At 43.8% G+C, this 22,920-nt stretch overlaps 1 protein-coding gene across 3 annotated transcripts in view; it reads left to right on the top strand.

Annotated features, from left to right (window-relative positions):
* LOC106560611 (heparan sulfate 2-O-sulfotransferase 1) overlaps positions 1-22,631 on the top strand; it is a 77,377-nt gene extending 54,746 nt beyond the window's left edge. Inside the window, exons 2-8 of one of the 3 annotated variants that reach the window (XR_001318629.2) lie at positions 9,895-10,133; positions 11,373-11,458; positions 14,216-14,354; positions 14,605-14,702; positions 15,077-15,234; positions 20,635-21,125; positions 21,311-22,631. Coding sequence is in view for 1 of the 3 variants with exons in the window: in XM_014123658.2 (XP_013979133.1) it covers positions 9,895-10,133; positions 11,373-11,458; positions 14,216-14,354; positions 14,605-14,702; positions 15,077-15,234; positions 20,635-20,861 (947 nt within the window). In the remaining 2 variants the exon portion in view is untranslated. Of the gene's footprint in view, positions 1-9,894; positions 10,134-11,372; positions 11,459-14,215; positions 14,355-14,604; positions 14,703-15,076; positions 15,235-20,634 lie in introns of all 3 variants that reach the window. The other 2 variants (XR_001318630.2, XM_014123658.2) reach the window with 2 other exon arrangements.
* The last annotated feature ends 289 nt before the right edge of the window (positions 22,632-22,920 follow it).

Below are 22,920 nucleotides of genomic sequence, written 5' to 3'. Positions count from 1 at the left end.
TGTTTGTGTTGTAACTTTTTGATCATCAAAGAATATAAAATCACTAGGAATTCAGCTCAAAATAATTGTAATATAAGAAATGTATTTCCACTCATAGAGATGTGATGTCCCAATGTAATCAAGATTTGATATGATTGTTTTTGTCAAATACAATATCTGTTTGGGCTTCTTGCATCAATTTGTAGCGTAAAAATGATTTATTATTATGTTCCTGCCCCCCCCCCCCGACCATCCACCCAACCATCCATGGCTGAATCTAGTTGGGGACTCCTGGATTAGGTCATGCTGAGGGATGGAACAGGTGGCTAGATGACCGCAGGGAGAACGGGTGGGGTCCCACTGTGCAGCAGCTCCAGATTTGGGACTAACATGGCCTATGGATCAAAATCTCATCAGAATTTGTCCCAAATTCACCTTGCTGACATGTTGGATTTGTCTGGTGAATTGTGACCGTTGACCAGCTCTAGAAACATTAACTTAATGAAAAGCGCTAAAATATCTCTCCATGGAACCAAACAAATTAAGTCTGAATAAACCAATAAATATGTCCAAATGCAGTTAGTCCTGAAGTTTATTATTTTCCTAAGCAGCTGTGGTCTGTCCCAAATCAGCTTTAGAGTCACTGTGTTCGCCAGTCAGCGAGTCAATCAAAAGGACAAAACGATTTTCACAGTTTATTCATCGTTGCCTGTCCACCTCCTCCCAGAATGTTTTGTGTCCTGGGGTAGAGGGTGTGTCCCAAATGTAAGGGTCTGGTAAAGGTAGTGCGCTATAGTGCGCTCCAACACTATTGGGACAGTGACACATGTTCTGTTGTTTTGGCTCTGTACTCTGGCACTTTGGATTTGAAATAATACAAGCTTTGATTTAATCATTGCATGCTAGGAATATTGGACTAAATACTAAACGTTTGACTATTTTAATACACATATACAGGGCATTCAGAAAGTATTCAGACCCCTTGACTTTTTCCACATTTTGTTATGTTACAGCCTTATTCAAAAATGGATCAAATATATTTTTTCCTCATCAATTTACATGCAATAGCCCATAATGAAAAGACAAAAATTGGTTTTTAGAAATGTTTGCAGATTTTTTTACAAATAAAAACCAGAAATACCTTATTTACATAAGAATTCAGACCCTTTGCTATAAGACTCAAAATTGAACTCAGGTGCATCCTGTTTCCATTGATCATCCTTGAGCTGTCTCTACAACTTGATTGGAGTCCACCTGTGATAAATTCAATTGATTGGTCATGATTGTGTTGAGGCACAGATCTACAGTGAAGCATGGTGGTGGCAGCAGCATGCTGTGGGGATGTTTTTCAGTGGCAGGGACTGGGAGACGAGTCAGGATTGAGGGAAAGATGAACGGAGCAAAGTACAGAGAGCCTTGATGAAAACCTGCTCCATAGCGCTTAGGACCTCAGACTGGGCGAAGGTTCACCTTCCAACAGGATGACGACCCTAAGCACACAGCCAAGACAACGCAGGAGTGTCTCTGAATGTCCTTGAGTGGCCCAGCCAGAGCCCAGACTTGAACCCCATCCAACCGACAGAGCTTGATATGATCTGCAGAGAAGAATGGGAGAAACTGAGTTTCTGTACAGCTGATGTAAGAAAGGATTTTGACTGGGGTACCATTTGGGACTTATTCAGCTCAACAGAGGTCGGGTATTTCTGGGCGTAGGGTACCTTTTTTGAAATGTTTTATCTGACATCCCATGGAGGCCATTACAAGACACGGTTCAGGGCAACATGAAGCTACTCATGCAGAGAAGGAGAGGGAGAGAGGAAGCTGTTTGACCTTCCTGCTCTGTCTTTCATCTCTTCCTGATGATGACTGGTCTTAGTCTCTTTTAAATTCTACACTGTCAACAGAATGTTTATAGGTGGCCAGGTCCGTTACGGCTGTCCACAGGGTTGTTTATACTCATAAATCAGTTCAACTTAGCATAGAATATGGTGGAGGTGTACAGTGGTCTTTGGGATGTTTTCTCTCACTCTCTCTCTGACTCTTTCTCGCTGTCTTCGGCACAGATTTATGTTTTAGAGCTTGTTTTAATCATATTTTTGAATATCAATTTTACAATTTGAATGGTCCAGATTTCCCTGAAACTCAAATGTTTGCCTCAGCTCTTCCAAATTTAGATTTTCATCATTTCTCTGCATATCTGCTGACACAGACTTCTACTCCCGGGTCGGTCGATTGTTGTTTGTCAGGTTAAAGTGTAGCCCAGGCCTCTTGAATAAACACACATAATTGGTTGACTTCGTGTTTCACCGAGGCTGACTGGATCACTATATGAAGGGGACTGTCTCTCTTGTCCTCCCTGGGTGCCATTTTGAAATGAAGTCCCTAACTGTAGATTCAGTAACTTACTGCAGAGGAACACTTGATAGTCTTCCGTCAACAACGTTGAAGACACTGGAATATTTTGGTTTATGTATGCCACTTTTTGCTCACAGTTAAGACAGAAACATGAATTATACAGCATCGTGACTAAGGACCAGGCAGAGTACCTATACGAATATCTACCTTATGTTTTCTCCCTTGTAACAGTTCATTTTTTCCTAGAGTGCGATTTTTAAAGCAGGATGATATAGGCTAGACTTTTGATATGAGACTTGTTCTGTACTTGCAAGTACAATACTCCATGTTCAAAAAGATAGAGAAAATGTATGACATCTGAAATGATGTTGTATAACCCAGTGTTGTGGATAAAGTTGACTTTTTTCTTTTTACTTAAATAAGTGGAAAAAGAGGTGGATCGATAGCTGGACTCCACAGCAGGGTACCACAAGCTTTTTCCTAGGGGAAGATGTGTGCAGTGTCTGCTGGGAAGCTGACTGACTGTGACAGTGACAGACAGTGTGGCCATCACTATGGGTTGCAGTACAAATGACCCCCTATTTCCTATATAGTGCACTATTGTTGACCAGAGCCCTGTATGGTGCCATTTTGGGACTGGGGGGGGGGATCTCTGTACTGCGGAGGTGAGATGATGTAACAATATGATAAGAGAAACCATCTCTGGAATAGGTGGTCGTATATCAGTGTCAGCGTTTGTCAGGCTAGATGCTATTGCTCCACCCTAGGTAGGCCTGAGATGCTTACCTTGTTGTCACTGTCTTCATACAGGGTTTAGAATGGTTGAGGAGAAGCTTCCCCTAATACCTACTGTTCTTGGATTATGTTGTACTAATTTGCACTACATGATAGTCACTATTATTTGGCTTCACTTAGAGTTCAGACTGGTTTAACCAGGATTCTCCATTACTGTAACAGTAAAGCAATGTTCCTTCCTTCACATCTGTTCTCAGTGTCAGATGTACCCCACTCATGATCCTGGAATGCTTTGCTACTTTCTTGATTTACTTTGGACGTTAAGAGCAAAAGCATGCGGCCTGGCGGGGCACATTTACACTGTCTCAGCCTAGATAAAGGGGGAGTGGTGTGGAGTGGAGGTCGACTGATTAATCGGAATGGCCGATTTAATTAGGGCCGATTTCAAGTTTTCATATCAATCGTCATTTTTAGACACCGTGTGTGTGTGTATATTTTACCTTATTTAACTAGGCAAGTCAGTTAAGAACACATTCTTATTTTCAATGACGGCCTAGGAACACTGCCTTGTTCAGGGGCAGAACGACAGATTTTTACCTTGTCAGCTCGGGGATTCGATCTTGCAACCTTCCGGTTACTAGTCCAACGCTCTAACCACCTGCCTTACATTGCACTGCACGAGGAGCCTGCGTGGCAGGCTGACTACCTGTTACGCGAGTGTAGCAAGAAGCCAAGGTAAGTTGCTAGTTAGCATTAAACTTATCTTATAAAAAAACAATCACCTTATCTTATAAAAAAAACAATCAATCTTAACATAATCACTAGTTAACTACACATGGTTGATGATATTGCTAGTTTATCGAGCGTGTCCTACGTTGCATATAATCGATGTGGTGCCTATTAATTTCTCATCGAATCACAGCCTACTTCGCCAAACGGGTGATGATTTAACAAGCGCATTCACGAAAAAAGTGCTGTTGTTTCACCAATGTGTACCTAACCATAAATATCAATGCCTTTCTTTAAAATCAATACACAAGTATATATTTTTAAACCTGAATATTTAGTTAATATTGCCTGCTAACATGAATTTCTTGGGAACTAGGGAAATTGTGTCAATTCTCTTGCGTTCCGTGCAAGCAGTCAGGGTATATGCAGCAGTTTGGGCCGCCTGGCTCGTTGCGAACTGTGTGAAGGCCATTTATTCCTAACAAAGACCGTAATTAATTTGCCAGAATTGTACATAATTATGACAAAACATTGAAGGTTGTACAATGTAACAGCAATATTTAGACTTAGGGATGCCACCCGTTAGCTAAAATACGGAACGGTTCCGTATTTCACTGAAAGAATAAACCATTTTGTTTTCGAAATGATCGCTTCCGGATTTGACCATATTAATGATCTAAGGCTCGTATTTCTGTGTGTTATTATGTTATAATTAAGTCTATGATTTGATAGAGCAGTCTGACTGAGCGGTGGTAAGCAGCAGCAGGCTCGTAAGCATTCATTCAAACAGCACTTTCATGCGTTTGTCAGCAGCTCTTCGCTGTGCTTCAAGCATTGAGCCGTTTATGACTTCAAGCCTATCAACTCCTGAGATTAGGCTGGTGTAACCGATGTGAAATGGCTAGCTAGTTAGCGGGGTGCGCGCTAATAGCATTTCAATCGGTGACGGCACTCGCTCTGAGACCTTGAAGTAGTTGCTCCCCTTGCTCTGCAAGGACCGCGGCTTTTGTGACGCAATGGGTAACGATGCTTCGAGGGTGGCTGTTTTCGATGTGTCCCTTGTTCGAGCCCAGGTAGTGGCGAGGAGGGGGACGGAAGCTATACTGTTACACTGGCAATACTAAAGTGTCTATAAGAACATCCAATAGTCAAAGGTATATGAAATACAAATCGTATAGAGAAATATTCCTATAACTACAACCTAAAACTTCTTACCTGGGAATATTGAAGACTCATGTTAAAAGGAACCACCAGCTTTCATATGTTCCCATGTTCTGAGCAAGGAACTTAAACGTTAGCTTTTTTACATGGCACATATTGCACTTTTACTTTCTTCTCCAACTCTTTGTTTTTGCATTATTTAAACCAAATTGAACATGTTTCATTGTTTATTTGAGGCTAAATTGATTTTATTGATGTATTATATTAAGTTAAATTAAATGTTAATTCAGTATTGTTGTAATTGTCATTATTAGAAAGAAATAAAACAATTGGCCGATTTTTTATTTTTATTTTTTTTTTTAATCGGTATCAGCTTTTTTTTTGGTCCTCCAATTATCGGGATCGGCGTTAAAAAATCATAATCAATCGACCTCTAGTGTGGAGACTGAGAGACTAATTCCAAAGCAGCTCTCACACCCAAGTAGATTAAACACACTCTCACACCCTAGTAGATTAAACACACTCTCACACCCTAGTAGATTAAACACACTCACACCCTAGTAGATTAAACACACTGGTGGTAGTCTTCTGGATCAACAACAAGATGCCGACAGAGATGGTCGCCTCGCTTCGAGTTCTTAGGAAACTATGCAGTATTTTTTTTAATGTATTATTTCTTACATTGAAATCTTAAGTCTTATTACATACAGCCGGGAAGAACTATTGGAGATAAAAGCAACGTCAACTTACCAACATTACGACCAGGAATACGACTTTCCCGAAGCGGATCCTCTGTTCGGAACACTACTCAGGACAATGGATCTGATCCCAGTAGCCGACCCAAAACAACGACGCCGCATGAGGGGCAGAAGAAGCGGCCACCTGGCCAGGCTCCGTAGACGTGCACATCTCCCACCGCTCCGGAGTATACTACTAGCCAATGTCCAGTCTCTTGACAACAAAAAACTCAGACAAAATTCGAGCAAGGCTTGCCTTCCAGAGAGACATCAGAGATTGTAACATTCTCTGTTTCATGGAAACATGGCTCTCTCAGGACATGTTGTCGGAATTGGTTCAGCCACCGGGCTTCTCCATGCATTGCTCCGACAGAGATAAACACCTCTCTAGGAAAAGGAAGGAAGGGGGTGTATGCATTATGATTTAACGACTCATGGTGTAATCATAACATACAGGAACTCAAGTCCTTCTGCTCACCCGATCTAGAATTCCTTACAATCAAGTGCCGGCCATTTTACATTCCAAGAGAATTCTTGTCAGTTATAGTCACAGCTGTGTACATTCCCCCTCAAGCAGACACCAAGACGGCCATCAAGGAACTTCACTGGACAATATGGAAACTGGAAACCATACATCCTGAGGCTGCATTTATTGTAGCTGGGGATTTTAACAAAGCAAATTTGAGAACAAGTCTACCTAAATTCTACCAGCATATAAATTGCGCTACGAACATGCGCAATACCCTCGACCACTGCTACTCTAACTTGCGCAATGCATAAAATTGTGTCCCTGGAGCACTGGTGCTTGTGTCCCTGGAGCACTGGTGCTTGTGTCCCTGGAGCACTGGTGCTTGTGTCCCTGGAGCACTGGTGCTTGTGTCCCTGGAGCACTGGTGCTTGTGTCCCTGGAATAATGTTGATAGTACAACAGATGGGTCATTTCAACAAAAGAGTGCCTTTTAATATTTTAAGTAGAAATTGCACCAATTATAGAATTTTAAAAGCTAGTTATATTAAATCATGTGCCCTTTTTAATCTAGACCACATGGAGAATTCAATAAATCAGATTTGTATATGAATAAAGACTGCTAAAGTGCCAAAATGTAGCAATTTGACATTTCCCTCCGTCCACCCTCTGTGACTTGTTGGAAGATTTTAACCCACTTAACCCCAACATTTGTAAAGACCTAGTTATCTTTGTTGCTTTGACAGTCCGTCCAGAAGATGATTATTTATTTAATGTGATTTAATGATTCATTTTTTTCACGTCATTAATGATACATTTATTTAATGAGATTAACGATTCGTTTTATATCTGTCCCTCATTTAAGGTCAACCCTGTTAAATGAACTGAATTCTCGTTTTTAATATGGTGAAAATATTTTTTAATTTTTTTAAAATGTTTTTCCAAAGAAACATTGAACATCCAAATAGTCAAATCATACAGTAAAATCAGGTGTTCTGGTTCTACTGTGTTTGGTGGTAGGAAACGGAGTGGGTCGAGCGTAACACGTCAACCGTGTAGACAGACTAGAAATGTTTGAACAATTTTGTTAATGTTTTAGTGCAGCTTGCATTCTCTTTCCACTCCCTGATGCACATAACAAGCTTCCATTCCCCCTGTTACAAGGCCATTCATGGCTGATATAAGTAAAAGTTGTCCACCCTGTTACGGTCAACCCTGTTATTTTATTTGGTACTTAATAGGCACTTACTATGCTATTTTTATTTAACATCTTGAGATGGGAAAGTTGAACATGTGCTCTATATGACAATGTTAAAATTAGATCAAATCAAACTTTTTTAAAATATTTTTTTTGGACCAAGTTACACTTCTCAAAAAGGCACTGAATTAGTGAAATGACCCTGACAGAGGCCCGCCAGCAGAAGGCAGGATGCCGGCAGGGTGCCTGTCCTCTGAGACTGCAGCAGCAACAGAACCACCCCAAACACACTTGCCAATGCTGCTGAAAAAAATCCTAAGAGAAACACTGCGTGCACACACTGACAAGGCCATACCTGTAATTAACTTCCATCAGACTGCGACAAAAGAAACAAACTTCACTTGTAATTACGCCTCCTCTCTTCAATGTTTTCATCAAAGGCTTAATCACCTGGAAACAGGTTTGTGCGTTGCGAAGGGGCAGGTTGTTTTAGATAATTAAGCCACGCTAACGAGTGAAGACGTGCAGTGCTCGGCTCGCTGGCCTGATGAGCCTCACGACCACCCCCCCACCACCACCTCCTTGATTTTCAGAGAACAGAGCAGTTCTTCTAAATGCCTGCCTGCAGAGTGTGGTGTGTGTGGTGCGGTGTAGCACAGTTTGGAGAGAGTAGTGCAGTGCATTCGTGTCGTGCAGTTTGGAGAGAGTAGTGCAGTTTGGAGAGAGCAGTGCAGTGCATTCGTGTCGTGCAGTTTGGAGAGAGTAGTGTAGTGCAGTTTGGAGAGTAATGCAGTGAATTATGCAGTTTTTGGAGAGAGTAGTGCAGTTTGGAGAGTAATGCAGTGCATTGTGCAGTTTGGAGAGAGTAGTGCAGTGCATTGTGTAGTGCAGTTTGGAGAGTTGTGCAGTGCATTGTGTAGTGCATTTTGGAGAGTAATGCAGTGCATTGTGCAGTTTGGAGAGCAGTGCATCGTGGAGAGTAGTGCAGTGCATCGTGTAGTGCAGCGAGTGCAGTTTGGCGAGAGTAGTGCAGTTTGGCGAGAGTGGTGCAGTGCATCGTGTAGTGCAGTTTGGCGAGAGTGGTGCAGTGCATCGTGTAGTGCAGTTTGGCGAGAGTGATGCAGTGCATCGTGTAGTGCAGTGCAGTTTGGAGAGAGTAGTGCAGTGCATCGTGTAGTGCAGTTTGGAAAGAGTAGTGCAGTTTGGAGAGAGCAGTGCAAAGTGTAGTGTAGTGCATTGCGTAGTGCAGTGCATAGTGTAGTGCATTGTGTAGTGCAGTTTGGAGAGTAGTGCACTGCATCGTGTAGTGCAGGTTGGAGAGAGCAGTGCATCGTGTAGTGCAGTGCAGAGAGTGCAGTTTGGAGAGAGCAGTGCAGAGTGTAGACAGTGTAGTTTGAGTAGTGCAGTTTGGAGAGAGCAGTGCAAAGTGTAGTGCAGTGCATAGTGTAGTGCATTGTGTAGTGCAGTTTGGAGAGTAGTGCACTGCATCGTGTAGTGCAGGTTGGAGAGAGCAGTGCATCGTGTAGTGCAGAGAGTGCAGTTTGGAGAGAGCAGTGCAGAGTGTAGACAGTGTAGTTTGAGTAGTGCATCAGTGAGTATGCAAACAAGCAGAGTGGGAGGCAGGAGCTGAGTTGAGCCTGAACGGTGCCTGGGGACTTGGGACTGTGGAGGACAGACACACTAGACAGCAGCAGCCCTGTTTGATGTAGCAGTTTCTGAACTTCTGAGCTTTCTGCTGTGTATTCAGACTGCCTGCTAGCGTCATGACCCAGTATGATTTAACACACACACACACACACACACACACACACACACACACACACACACACACACAGAGAGAGAGAGAGCAGTTATTTTGATGTAGGATGACCAGCTAGTGATACAGAAATAGTTTAGACCCTCCGGTCTCAGACGGCTGTGGTGTGAACTGAAACTATCCTATGTTACAGGATGATGGAGACCTTGGTCTTAGACAGCGCTTAACAGAGAGACTAGCTTCGTATCCAGGAGGCTTCCAGGTTGATATATGGTGCCTTGGGAAGCTGTGATCAATAATGGAACCTGGTTATTTTATGCACCAGTGGGTATCTATCTACTGTAGAGGAAGGATGGGTCAATTTTCCAGCTTTGTGTAATTACACCGTTTAGTTTGTACAGGGGCTAGCCACCAGCAGAACGTGTGAACAGGCCCGTGTGTGTTGTTAAAACATGCCTGTCCTTCACCCTCTCTATCACACCTTCAGCGAAAAACACTGGGCCAAGTAATTGACTACCTGCTTATCTGGAGGCACTTGTCATAGAAGATGGAAGGCTATTGTGTACATGTCCTGAGGCCCCCCCTGCTCCCTCTGCTGGTACACTGTGACACTCCAGTCTATCCAGCAGTACGCTCTGTCTTCATCATTTATTCCCCCAGAAGCCCCTATTTATTGTGAAACCAGATCATTGTATTGCTAATGACCATTGCCTAATGTTGGCACAATAAATATTTTCTGAGTGTGAACCTGACCTTCCTCTTGTCTCCCTCCTATAAGAGCGTACCATCGCCAGACACGAGGTGAGGGAGGTGGAGCAGCGCCACACCCAAGATGGCGTACGGGACACGCCGCCGCTGGCTGAGGCAGAGGACGTGGTTATCATATATAATAGAGTGCCCAAGACGGCGAGCACGTCGTTCACCAACATCGCCTATGACCTTTGTGGAAAGAACCACTTCCACGTGTTGCACATCAACACCACCAAGAACAATCCTGTCATGTCCTTACAAGACCAGGTGAGAACATAGCTGACACCTGCCACTTTATAAACAATCCTCCCAACGAGAAGCATCCACAAGCATTTAGTAACATGAGGTAATTAAACAGAGCTGTATGTAGTAGAATGTCAGCATGATTTGGAAGGTAAGAAATTCGGCATGTACTTCACAAATTGTTTTTGAATTAATTTCAAAAAGAGAATTTTTGGCTGTGTCCTCACAGCCCAGACGTGTTTAGACTGGTCTGACTGTGTCCTGATAGCCCTGACGTGTTTAGACTGGTCTGGCTGTGTCCTGATAGCCCTGACGTGTTTAGACTGGTCTGGCTGTGTCCTGATAGCCCTGACGTGTTTAGACTGGTCTGGCTGTGTCCTGATAGCCCTGACGTGTTTAGACTGGTCTGACTGTGTCCTGATAGCCCTGACGTGTTTAGACTGGTCTGGCTGTGTCCTGATAGCCCTGACGTGTTTAGACTGGTCTGGCTGTGTCCTGATAGCCCTGACGTGTTTAGTCTGGTCTGGCTGTGTGCATTTGTATTCCTGACTGTCACTGTGACTCCTGTTGAGAACACGGGGAGAGCGAGCAGGAGAAATGCCTTGGAGCCTCTGGCTAGAGCCGTGATAGTGTTAGTTCTGTTCGCTCCTCTGCTATGCCAAGGTAATAACCTATCTGTTCTCACAGCGGTCTCTTCCCTGAGCAGACGATACGACATGGGTGGGGAGAATCTGAGCATTGGTAAATGTCACCTAGATAGATGAGAGAAACTCGTAGCCACATGGGACTGTAGTGTGGATTGCACATAAATCCAATTTGATCTTTGATGTTCTTTTAAACTGATCTTTGGATAAGAGTGTTACCCCAAAATAAGGAATGGGAACGTTTAACAAAATTTTTCAGTTTGAAGAAGATATTAATGGGGACAAGAGGGAAGTTGTTAGAAGTATATGTTATTTTTTATTTCATTTTTAACCTTTATTTAACTAGGCAAGTTGGTTAAGAACAAATTCTTATTTACAATGATGGCCTAGGAACAGTGGGTTATTAACTGCTTTGTTCAGGGGCAGAACAACAGATTTTTACCTTGTCAGCTCGGGGATTCGATCTTGCAACCTTTCGGTTACAAGTCCAATGCTCTAACCACTAGGCTACCTGCCACTCTAATGTACTTGTCCTCATGTCTGTGTCAGACATGCATAGACGACATAGATGACAAACTAATCAGCTTGTGTGATTAGGACTGTTGATTTGTGCTTCCAGGTGCGCTTTGTCCGTAACGTGACGTCCTGGAGAGAGATGAAGCCTGGGTTCTACCACGGACATGTGGCTTTCCTCGACTTCTCCAAGTAAAACCCTCCACAACATTCTTTACTTAAATCATATCCAGATGAGTAACAAACACATTTTATATGACACATGAAGAAGGTCTTGACTTGGTGGTTTTATTATTTATTTAGTTACTGATGTAGATTTTTACTGCTCTTATCACTTGTATACTTCTACTGTGTGATTTATCTTTGCTCTTCGTTTTTATGAAAACGGCTGCTGCCGCCATGTGGCTGAAAGTGGAACTAGTCCTGTATTTGTGAAATGCATTGGGCGTGAATCAAAAGCACCAAAGCACATAGACGTACAGAGGCCCATTATCAGCAACCATCACTCCTGTGTTCCAATGACACGTTGTGTTAGCTAATCCAAGTTTATCATTTTAAAAGGCTGATTGATCATTAAAAAACCCTTTTGCAATTATGTTAGCACAGCTGAAAACTGTGTCCTGATTAAAGAAGCAATAAAACTGGTCTTCTTTAGGCTAGTTGAGTATCTGGAGCATCAGCATTTCTGGGTTCGATTACAGGCTCAAAATGGCCAGAAACAAAGGACTTTCTTCTGAAACTCGTCAGTTTATTATTGTTCTGAGAAATGAAGGCTATTCCATGTGAGAAATTGCCAAGAAACTGAAGATCTGGTACAACGCTGTGTACTACTCCCTTCACAGAACAGCACAAACTGGCTCAAACCAGAATAGAAAGAGTGGGAGGCCCCGGTGCACAACTGAGCAAGAGGACAAGTACATTAAAGTGTCTAGTTTGAGAAACGGACGCCTCACGTCCCCAACTGGCAGCTTCATTAAATAGTACCTGCAAAACACCAGTCTCAACGTCAACAATGAAGAGGCGACTCTGGGATGCTGGCCTTCTAGGCAGAGTTCCTCTGTCCAGTGTCTGTGTTCTTTTGCCCATCTTAATCTTTTATTTTTATTGGCCCATCTGAGATATGGCTTTTTCTTTGCAACTCTGCCGAGATCTTCAGTTTCTTGGCAATTTCTCGCATGGAACAAGAATAGACTGACTAGTTTCAGAAGAAAGTATTTGATTCTAGTCATTTTGACCCTGTAATCGAACCCACAAATGCTGATGCTCCAGATACTCAACTAGTCTAAAGAAGACCAGTTTTAATGCTTCTTTAATCAGGACACAGTTTTCAGCTGTGCTAACATAATTGCAAAAGGGTTTTCTAATGATCAATCAGCCTTTAAAAATGATAAACTTGGATTAGCTAACACAACGTGCCATTGGAACACAGGAGTGATGGTTGCTGATAATGGACCTCTGTACGCCTATGTAGATATTGCATAAAAAAATCTGCCGTTTCCAGCTGCAATGGTCATTTACAACATTAACAATGTAGACACTGTATTTCTGATCAATTTGATGTTATTTTAATAGACAAAAAATTGACATTTCTAAGTTACCCCAAACTTTTGAACGGTAGTGTTTATTCCTAATTGTTGTGATTAGGTACAGTGCATTCGGAAAGTATTCAGACCCCTTGGCTTTTCCCACATTTTGTTACAGCCTTATTCTAAAATGAATTAAATAAAGTCCTCATCAGTCTACACACATTACCCCATAATGACAAAGCGAAAACAGGTTTTTAGAATGTTTTGCAATGTTATAAAATATAAAAAACAGACCTTATTTACAGAGTGGCCTTGATCAGAGAAGTGACCAAGAACCCGATGGTCACTCTAACAGAGCTCCAGAGTTCCTCTGTGGAGATGGGAGAACCTTCCAGAAGGACAACCATCTCTGCAGCACTCCACCAATCAGGCCTTTATGTTAGTGGCCAGATGGAAGCCACTCCTCAGTAAAAGGCACATGACAGCCCACTTGGAGTTTGCCAAAGGGAACCTAAAGACTCTCAGACCATGCGAAACAAGATTTTCTGGTCTGATGAAACCAAGATTGAACTCTCTTGCCTGAATGCCAAGCGTCACGTCTGGAGGAAACCTGGGACCATCTCTACGGTATAGCATGGGGGTGGCAGCATGTTTTTCAGCGGCAGGGCCTGGGAGACTAGTCAGAATCGAGGGAAAGATGAACGGAGCAAAATACAGAGAGATCTTTGATGAAAACCTGCTCCAGGGCGCTCAGGTCCTCAAGACAGGGTCGAAGGTTCACCTTCTAACAGAACAACGACCCTAAGCACACAGCCAAGACGATGCAGGAGTGGCTTCGTGACAAGTCTCTGAATATCCTTGAGTGGCCCAGCCAGAGCCCGGACTTGAACCTGATCGAACATCTCTGGAGAAAATAGCTGTGCAGCAACTCTCCCCATCCAACCTGACAGAGCTTGAGAGGATCTGCGGAGAAAAATGGGAGAAACTCCCCAAATACAGGTGTGCCATGCTTGTAGCATCATACCCAAGAAGACTCGAGGCTGTAATTGCTGCCAAAGGTGCTTCAACAAAGTACTGAGTAAAGGGTCTGAATACTTATGGAAATGTCATTTCAGTTTTTATTTTTAATACTTTTTCAAATATTTAATTTGCTTTGTCATTATGGGGTATTGTGATGTCATTATGGGGTATTGTGTATAGATTGAGGGGGGAAAACTATTTAATCATTTTTAGAATAAAGCTATAACGTAACAAAATGTGGGAAAAGTGTAGGGATCTTATTACTTTCCAAATACACTGTATATTCCTAACTATTGTGGTTTGGGACAGGTATATTCCTAACTATTGTGATTTGGGACAGGTAGACTCCTAAATATTGCGATTAGGGACAGGTATACTCCTAAATATTTTGCCCTCTGATTAGGTATGGGGTGAGAGGTAAACCTGTTTACATCAACGTGGTCCGGGACCCTATCCAACGCCTAGTATCATACTACTACTTCCTGAGGTTTGGAGATGACTACAGGCCTGGCCTTCGACGGAGAAAACAAGGCGACAAAAAGGTATTGTTGTATACATATACGCATAGTTACACAGTAACATACTGGTTTTCAATGGTGTTTTAAGATTTCTTATCGCCCTAGTGAGTGTATATGAATCTCTATTTCTGACGTGTGTGTGTGTGTGTGTGTGTGTGTGTGTGTGTGTGTGTGTGTGTGTGTGTGTGTGTGTGTGTGTGTGTGTGTGTGTGTGTGTGTGTGTGTGTGTGTGTGTGTGTGTGTGTGTGTGTGTGTGTGTGTGTGTGTGTGTTAGACCTTTGATGAGTGTGTGTCAGCAGGTGGTTCTGACTGTGCCTCTGAGAAGCTTTGGCTCCAGATCCCATTCTTCTGCGGACACTACTCAGAGTGCTGGTGGGTACCAAGATGGCTGCCAGTGCTGGGTGGGTGCCAACATGGCTGCCAGCGCTGGGTGGGTGCCAACATGGCTGCCAGCGCTGGGTGGGTGCCAACATGGCTGCCAGCGCTGGGTGGGTGCCAACATGGCTGCCAGCGCTGGGTGGGTGCCAACATGGCTGCCAGCGCTGACCCACTTATCCCCATTGTACCGGCTGGGGCCTAGGGGATTTTGGTCAATGTGTTAGTAATCAGAACACATTGGTGACGTAATGATGAAGTAATTTGTTGTCATTAAACAGTGTGTAAACCACAGATGTATCTTATTAAATGAGTTTTCTAGATGTAATTACCATGGTGTGAACTGTATGTTGTGTGTATGTGTACTGTAGGAACGTGGGCAGCAGGTGGGCCCTGGATCAGGCCAAGTATAACCTGCTGAATGAATATCTACTAGTAGGGGTGACAGAGGAGCTGGAGGACTTTATCATGATGCTGGAGGCAGCCCTGCCACGCTTCTTCAAGGGTGCCACAGGCCTCTACAAAACAGGTACTGTACTGGCACATCATGTATCCTGGTTCCTCTCACTTAACCTCAGCAGATAAACCCCTGTCAGTGTTCTAGCCTTGTCTCTGTGGTACCATGTCCTCCTGACAGACCTGGTCTGCAGCCCCACTCTGCCGCTCTGCTCTTTTCCTGGTAACAGCATTTGGTACACTTGGGCAGATTAATCTACTATTTAGTACACTTGGGCAGACTAATCTACTATTTAGTACACTCGGGCAGACTAATCTACTATTTAGTACACTCGGGCAGACGAATCTACTATTTAGTACACTTGGGCAGACGAATCTACTATTTAGTACACTCGGGCAGACGAATCTACTATTTAGTACACTCGGGCAGACGAATCTACTATTTAGTACACTCGGGCAGACGAATCTACTATTTAGTACACTTGGGCAGACTAATCTACTATTTAGTACACTTGGGCAGACTAATCCACTATTTGGTACACTTGGGCAGACTAATCCACTATTTAGTTCACTTGGGCAGACTAATCTACTATTTAGTTCACTTGGGCAGACTAATCTACTATTTAGTACACTTGGGCAGACTAATCTACTATTTAGTACACTTGGGCAGACTAACCTACTATTTAGTACACTTGGGCAGACTAACCTACTATTTAGTACACTTGGGTAGACTAACCTGCTCTTTTGGTGAAAACATCCCTCTCCTTCACTCGGGCAGACTAACCTGCTCTTTTGGTGAAAACATCCCTCTCCTTCACTAGGGCAGACTAACCTGCTCTTTTGGTGAAAACATATTTCTCCTTCACTAGGGCAGACTAAATGAAGGAGTAGCCTATTGGATAGACAGTGTTTACTCCACTAGAAGTTTTGCGATTATGCTGCGGTACTTAGAGGTAATTTGTGGTTTAGTACGGTACCCTGCGTCACCACTTCATTGCTCCAAACCAGCGCAAGGGGGAGTTAGATCACTGATTATGCTTCTGGGTCCTACTGTGTCTCTAACTGACAATGAATGGGCAACATAAACCTAAATAGAAACTGATAATTGTGCAGAACTTCAGTATTACTTACTAAAACTGTTGTTAGACTAAGGTTTTTATTATTTTATTTTGTTAGGAATTTTTTGCTCTTACTGTAGTACTGTCGGCCAGGAGTGGCCTGTCACATTGTACAGCGCCTAAGTGGACCAACAGTCTAAGACACGGCATAGTAGTGCAAGCTGTGTTGCTATAGATGCTGGTTCAGTACCCTTGGTGACCTTGACTGGGAGACCCATGAGATGACTGTAGTTTTTTGGTTTTTCTCCCTTTAAAAACAGAAATAAATAATTATAAATAACAGACTGGCTTTATTTACAAATTAGTAACAATGTCTCACCCCATGTTCAAGAATGGCCTTATTCTTGCTCATTTTACATTGTTTGAAATCAAAATCTCCAAAATGTAATTTTTTTTAAACAAAGCGATTTTATTATTATTCATTTTGAATTATTTAAAAGCCCCTTGGATATTCTAACAGACATATTATTAACCCTGGTATTAGCAGGACAATATACACTGCTCCAAAAAATAAAGGGAACACTTAAACAACACAATGTAACTCCAAGTCAATCACACTTCTGTGAAATGAAACTGTCCACTTAGGAAGCAACACTGATTGACAATAAATTTCACATGCTGTTGTGCAAATGAAATAGACAACAGGTGGAAATTATAGGCAATTAGCAAGACACCCCCAATAAAGGAGTGGTTCTGCAGGTGGTGACCACAGACCACTTCTCAGTTCCTATGCTTCCTGGCTGATGTTTTGGTCACTTTTGAATGCTGGCGGTGCTTTCACTCTAGTGGTAGCATGAGACGGTGTCTACAACCCACAAAAGTGGTTCAGGTAGTGCAGCTCATCCAGGATGGCACATCAATGCGAGCTGTGGCAAGGTTTGCTGTGTCTGTCAGCGTAGTGTCCAGAGCATGGAGGCGCTACCAGGAGACAGGCCAGTACATCAGCAGACGTGGAGGAGGCCGTAGGAGGGCAACAACCCAGCAGCAGGACCGCTACCTGTGCCTTTGTGCAAGGAGGAGCAGGAGGAGCACTGCAAAATGACCTCCAGCAGGCCACAAATGTGTCTGCTCAAACGGTCAGAAACAGACTCCATTAGGGTGGTATGAGGGCCCGACGTCCACAGGTGGGGTTTGTGCTTATAGCCCAACACCGTGCAGGACGTTTGGCATTTGCCAGAGAACACCAAGATTTGGCAAATTCGCCATTGACGTCCTGTGCTCTTCACAGATGAAAGCAGGTTCACACTGAGCACATGTGACAGAGTCTGGAGACGCCGTGGAGAACGTTCTGCTGCCTGCAACATCCTCCAGCATGACCGGTTTGGCGGTGGGTCAGTCATGGTGTGGAGTGGCATTTCTTTGGGGGGCCGCACAGCCCTCCATGGGCTCGCCAGAGGTAGCCTGACTGCCATTAGGTACCGAGATGAGATCCTCAGACCCCTTGTGAGACCATATGCTGGTGCGGTTGGCCCTGGGTTCCTCCTAATGCAAGACAAATGCTAGACCTCATGTGGCTGGAGTGTGTCAGCAGTTCCTGCAAGAGGAAGGCATTGATGCTATGGACTGGCCCGCCCGTTCCCCGGACCTGAATCCAATTGAGCACATCTGGGACATCATGTCTCGCTCCATCCACCAAGGCCACGTTGCACCACAGACTGTCCAGGAGTTGGCGGATGCTTTAGTCCAGGTCTGGGAGGAGATCCCTCAGGAGACCATCCGCCACCTCATCAGGAGCATGCCCAGGCGTTGTAGGGAGGTCATACAGGCACGTGGAGGCCACACACACTACTGAGCCTCATTTTGACTTGTTTTAAGGACATTACATCAAAGTTGGATCAGCCTGTAGTGTGGTTTTCCACTTTAATTTTGAGTGTGACTCCAAATCCAGACCTCCATGGGTTGATAAATGGGATTTCCATTGATTATTTTTGTGTGATTTTGTTGTCAGCACATTCAACTATGTAAAGAAAAAAGTAGTTAATACGATTATTTCATTCATTCAGATCTAGGATGTGTTATTTTAGTGTTTCCTTTATTTTTTTGAGCAGTGTATATATCGGTTATATTGGTCGTGGCTCAGGAGTGGTGGACAATGGGATTGCCTTGCAGTTCTCCAGCTGTATCCACTGAAAGCGTTCAAGGCACAGGGGGCACGGGATGGGCCGCAGAGCTGCGCACAGAAGACGGACCTAGCCCATGGGGAAGGGAGGAAGGGCGGGTGGACCCCAACCCTGCCACACTGGGTAGCACAGAGCAACACTTTAAGGGGCATTGCACTAATAATGGCGCTGACTAGGGAAATGTTCCCTCTGTTCTAGCAGGTAGCTGGACAGTAGGCTTGCCTAGATGGACGGTAGGGGGAGAATTCTATCGTCAAATGTTAGGTTCTAAGATGTTATTATTTATCACATCTGACCATGATTGGGAGTCCCATAGGGCGGCGAACAATTGGCCCCACGTTTCTCTCCCTCTAAAAACAGAAATAAATGTTTTGTTTTTTTGAAAAGTACAGTGCCTTACGAAAGTATTCGGCCCCCTTGAACTTTTCGACCTTTTGCCACATTTCAGGCTTCAAACATAAAGATATAAAACTGTAATTTTTTGTGAAGAATCAACAAGTGGGACACAATTATGAAGTGGAACAAAATTTATTGGATATTTCAAACTTTTTTAACAAATAAAAAACTGAAAAATTGGCCGTGCTAAATTATTCAGCCCCCTTAAGTTAATACTTTGTAGCGCCACCTTTTGCTGCGATTACAGCTGTAAGTCGCTTGGGGTATGTCTCTATCAGTTTTGCACATCGAGAGACTGAAAATTTTGCCCATTCCTCCTTGCAAAACAGCTCGAGCTCAGTGAGGTTGGATGGAGAGCGTTTGAACAGCAGTTTTCAGTTCTTTCCACAGATTCTCGATTGGATTCAGGTCTGGACTTTGACTTGGCCATTCTAACACCTGGATATGTTTATTTGTGAACCATTCCATTGTAGATTTTGCTTTATGTTTTGGATCATTGTCTTGTTGGAAGACAAATCTCCGTCCCAGTCTCAGGTCTTTTGCAGACTCCATCAGGTTTTCTTCCAGAATGGTCCTGTATTTGGCTCCATCCATCTTCCCATCAATTTTAACCATCTTCCCTGCCCCTGCTGAAGAAAAGCAGGCCCAAACCATGATTCTGCCACCACCATGTTTGACAGTGGGGATGGTGTGTTCAGGGTGATGAGCTGTGTTGCTTTTACGCCAAACATAACGTTTTGCATTGTTGCCAAAAAGTTCGATTTTGGGTTCATCTGACCAGAGCACCTTCTTCCACATGTTTGGTGTGTCTCCCAGGTGGCTAGTTCTTATGGATATCTTTAAGAAATGGCTTTCTTCTTGCCACTCTTCCATAAAGGCCAGATTTGTGCAGTATACGACTGATTGTTGTCCTATGGACAGAGTCTCCCACCTCAGCTGTAGATCTCTGCAGTTCATCCAGAGTGATCATGGGCCTCTTGGCTGCATCTCTGATCAGTCTTCTCCTTGTATGAGCTGAAAGTTTAGAGGGACGGCCGGGTTTTCGTAGATTTGCAGTGGTCTGATACTCCTTCCATTTCAATATTATCGCTTGCACAGTGCTCCTTGGGATGTTTAAAGCTTGGGAAATCTTTTTGTATCCAAATCCGGCTTTAAACTTCTCCACAACAGTATCTCGGACCTGCCTGGTGTGTTCCTTGTTCTTCATGATGCTCTCTGCGCTTTAAACGGACCTCTGAGACTATCACAGAGCAGGTGCATTTATACGGAGACTTGATTACACACAGGTGGATTCTATTTATCATCATTAGTCATTTAGGTCAACATTGGATCATTCAGAGATCCTCACTGAACTTCTGGAGAGAGTTTGCTGCACTGAAAGTAAAGGGGCTGGCTCAATAATTTTGCACGCACAATTTTTCAGTTTTTTTTATTTGTTAAAAAAGTTTGAAATATCCAATAACTTTCGTTCCACTTCATGATTATGTCCCACTTGTTGTTGATTCTTCACAAAAAATTACAGTTTTATATCTTTATGTTTGAAGCCTGAAATGTGGCAAGAGGTCGAAAAGTTCAAGGGGGCCGAATACTTTCGCAAGGCACTGTAAATAAAGGCCAAAAGTCAGCAATTTGTAATCTGAATAATCTCCAAATATCGTTATATATTGTCAAGTTGATTGCACAGTCATATAGCCGGCACCTAATATAAAGCTGAGTGACTCGCTCATTCATGGCTTTGAATCAAAATAAACAAGTACTGTGCTGCAATACGCTGCATCTTTTAAAGGACGAACCACTGTAGACCCTAACTGATCCTCTCCTGTCCCCGTGTGCTCCCAGGTAAGAAGTCCCACCTGCGTAAGACCACAGAGAAGAAGCCGCCCACCAAGGAGTCCGTTGCCAAGCTGCAGCAGTCCGACATCTGGAAGATGGAGAATGAGTTCTATGAGTTTGCCCTGGAGCAGTTCCAGTTTGTCAGAGCCCACGCCGTCCGGGAGAAGGACGGGGAACTCTACCTGCTAGCCCAGAACTTCTTCTATGAGAAAATATACCCCAAAGTGAACTAGGGTGGAACTGGGTTAACATCAGGCCAGGGGGATGTTGATGAGGTCTGGGTTAACATCAGGCCAAGGGGATGTTGATGAGGTCTGGGTTAACAGCAGGCCAGGGGGATGTTGATGAGGTCTGGGTTAACGTCAGGCCAGGGGGATGTTGATGAGGTCTGGGTTAACATCAGGCCAAGGGGATATTGATGAGGTCTGGGTTAACATCAGGCCAAGGGGATGTTGATGAGGTCTGGGCTATCATCAGGCCAGGGGGATGTTGATGAGGTCTGGGCTAACATCAGGCCAGGGGGATGTTGATGAGGTCTGTGCTAACAGCAGGCCAGGGGGATGTTGATGAGGTCTGGGCTAACATCAGGCCAGGGGGATGTTGATGAGGTCTGGGTTAACATCAGGCCAAGGGGATGTTGATGAGGTCTGGGCTATCATCAGGCCAGGGGGATGTTGATGAGGTCATACACTCTACTCTCTGTGTTAGTTCAGACGGCAGAGCCTGACCAATATTCACCCTGTTACACACGTTGCAGAATGCCATCATAACAATAACTCTGTCTGACGTGTGAACGGGGACCTACTGTGTAGCTGTACTGTAACTGGGGTCTGGGGGGAAAGGGGGATACTGTGCTGGTTTCATTGGTTCCTTGTTCTTCACTGTAGTTGTTGACTTCTACAAGGTATTTGAACAGGTCTCAAATCCACCACGGTGTCCTGTTCTCTGTAGCTGGTGACTTCAACTGGTTATTTAAGCCAGATCTAACATGGTGTCCTGTTCTTCTCTGTAGCTGGTCACTTCTACAGGTTATTTAAGCCAGATCTAACATGGTGTCCTGTACTTCTCTGTAGCTGGTCACTTCTACAGGTTATTTAAGCCAGATCCAACATGGTGTCCTGTACTTCTCTGTAGCTGGTCACTTCTACAGGTTATTTAAGCCAGATCTAACATGGTGTCCTGTACTTCTCTGTAGCTGGTCACTTCTACAGGTTATTTAAGCCAGATCTAACATGGTGTCCTGTACTTCTCTGTAGCTGGTCACTTCTACAGGTTATTTAAGCCAGATCTAACATGGTGTCCTGTACTTCTCTGTAGCTGGTCACTTCTACAGGTTATTTAAGCCAGATCTAACATGGTGTCCTGTACTTCTCTGTAGCTGGTCACTTCTACAGGTTATTTAAGCCAGATCTAACATGGTGTCCTGTACTTCTCTGTAGCTGGTCACTTCTACAGGTTATTGAAACCAGATCCGGCATGGCAGATTCATCAGGGCCCGTATATACACGCAGGTCAGAGGTCAATAAGCCCCCCCCCTCCGCTGGGGACCTGCCTTGTGGTCTTCAGGCTCCAACTCAAAATGGTTGCCCAACCACATCGGAAGACGTCCAGCAAAAGCTTTTGTCTTTTTTACGTTTCTTTTTTTTAATCAAACACGAGAAGGTCAATTCAGAAGAAAACAGGAGTATGTCAGAAATTCGGACATTTGATCTGTAGTAAATAACTTCAGATCAAAGTGTCAGAAGGACAGTTTGCTGGCTCATGCCTAAGCTGGGTGGCTGTGAAAGGGAGGTACTGTACTAACAAGGAGGAAAGGGTGGTTTCAGCTCAGTGTGATGCTGCTAGCACTGTCAGGGTGGCTTCAGCTCAGTGTGATGCTGAGTGGCTTCAGCTCAGTGTGATTGATGCTACTGTGTGTGTTAAGGGCTGTTCATCTACATTGTGTTTGTGTACAGTTGTGGCCAAAAGTTTTGAGAATGACACAAATATACATTTTCACAAAGTCTGCTGCCTCACAAAGTCTGCTGCCTCATACTCCAGAATGTTATGAAGAGTGATCAAATGAATTGCAATTAATTGCAAAGTCCCTCTTTGCCATGCAAATGAACTGATTCCCCCAAAAACATTTCCACAGCATTTCAGCCCTGGCACAAAAGGACCAGGTGACATCATGTCAGTGATTCTCTCGTAAACACAGGTGTGAGTGTTGACAAGGCTGGAGATCACTGTCATGTTGATTTGAGTTCGAATAATAGATTGGAAGCTTCAGTTACCTGTAAAGAAACACGTGCC

This window comes from Salmo salar, chromosome ssa10, assembly GCF_905237065.1.
Source record: "Salmo salar chromosome ssa10, Ssal_v3.1, whole genome shotgun sequence".
NCBI classification, from domain to species: domain Eukaryota; kingdom Metazoa; phylum Chordata; class Actinopteri; order Salmoniformes; family Salmonidae; genus Salmo; species Salmo salar.
The sequence above is the reverse complement of the archived record's forward strand: the minus strand, read 5'-3'. Positions and strand labels throughout refer to the sequence as shown.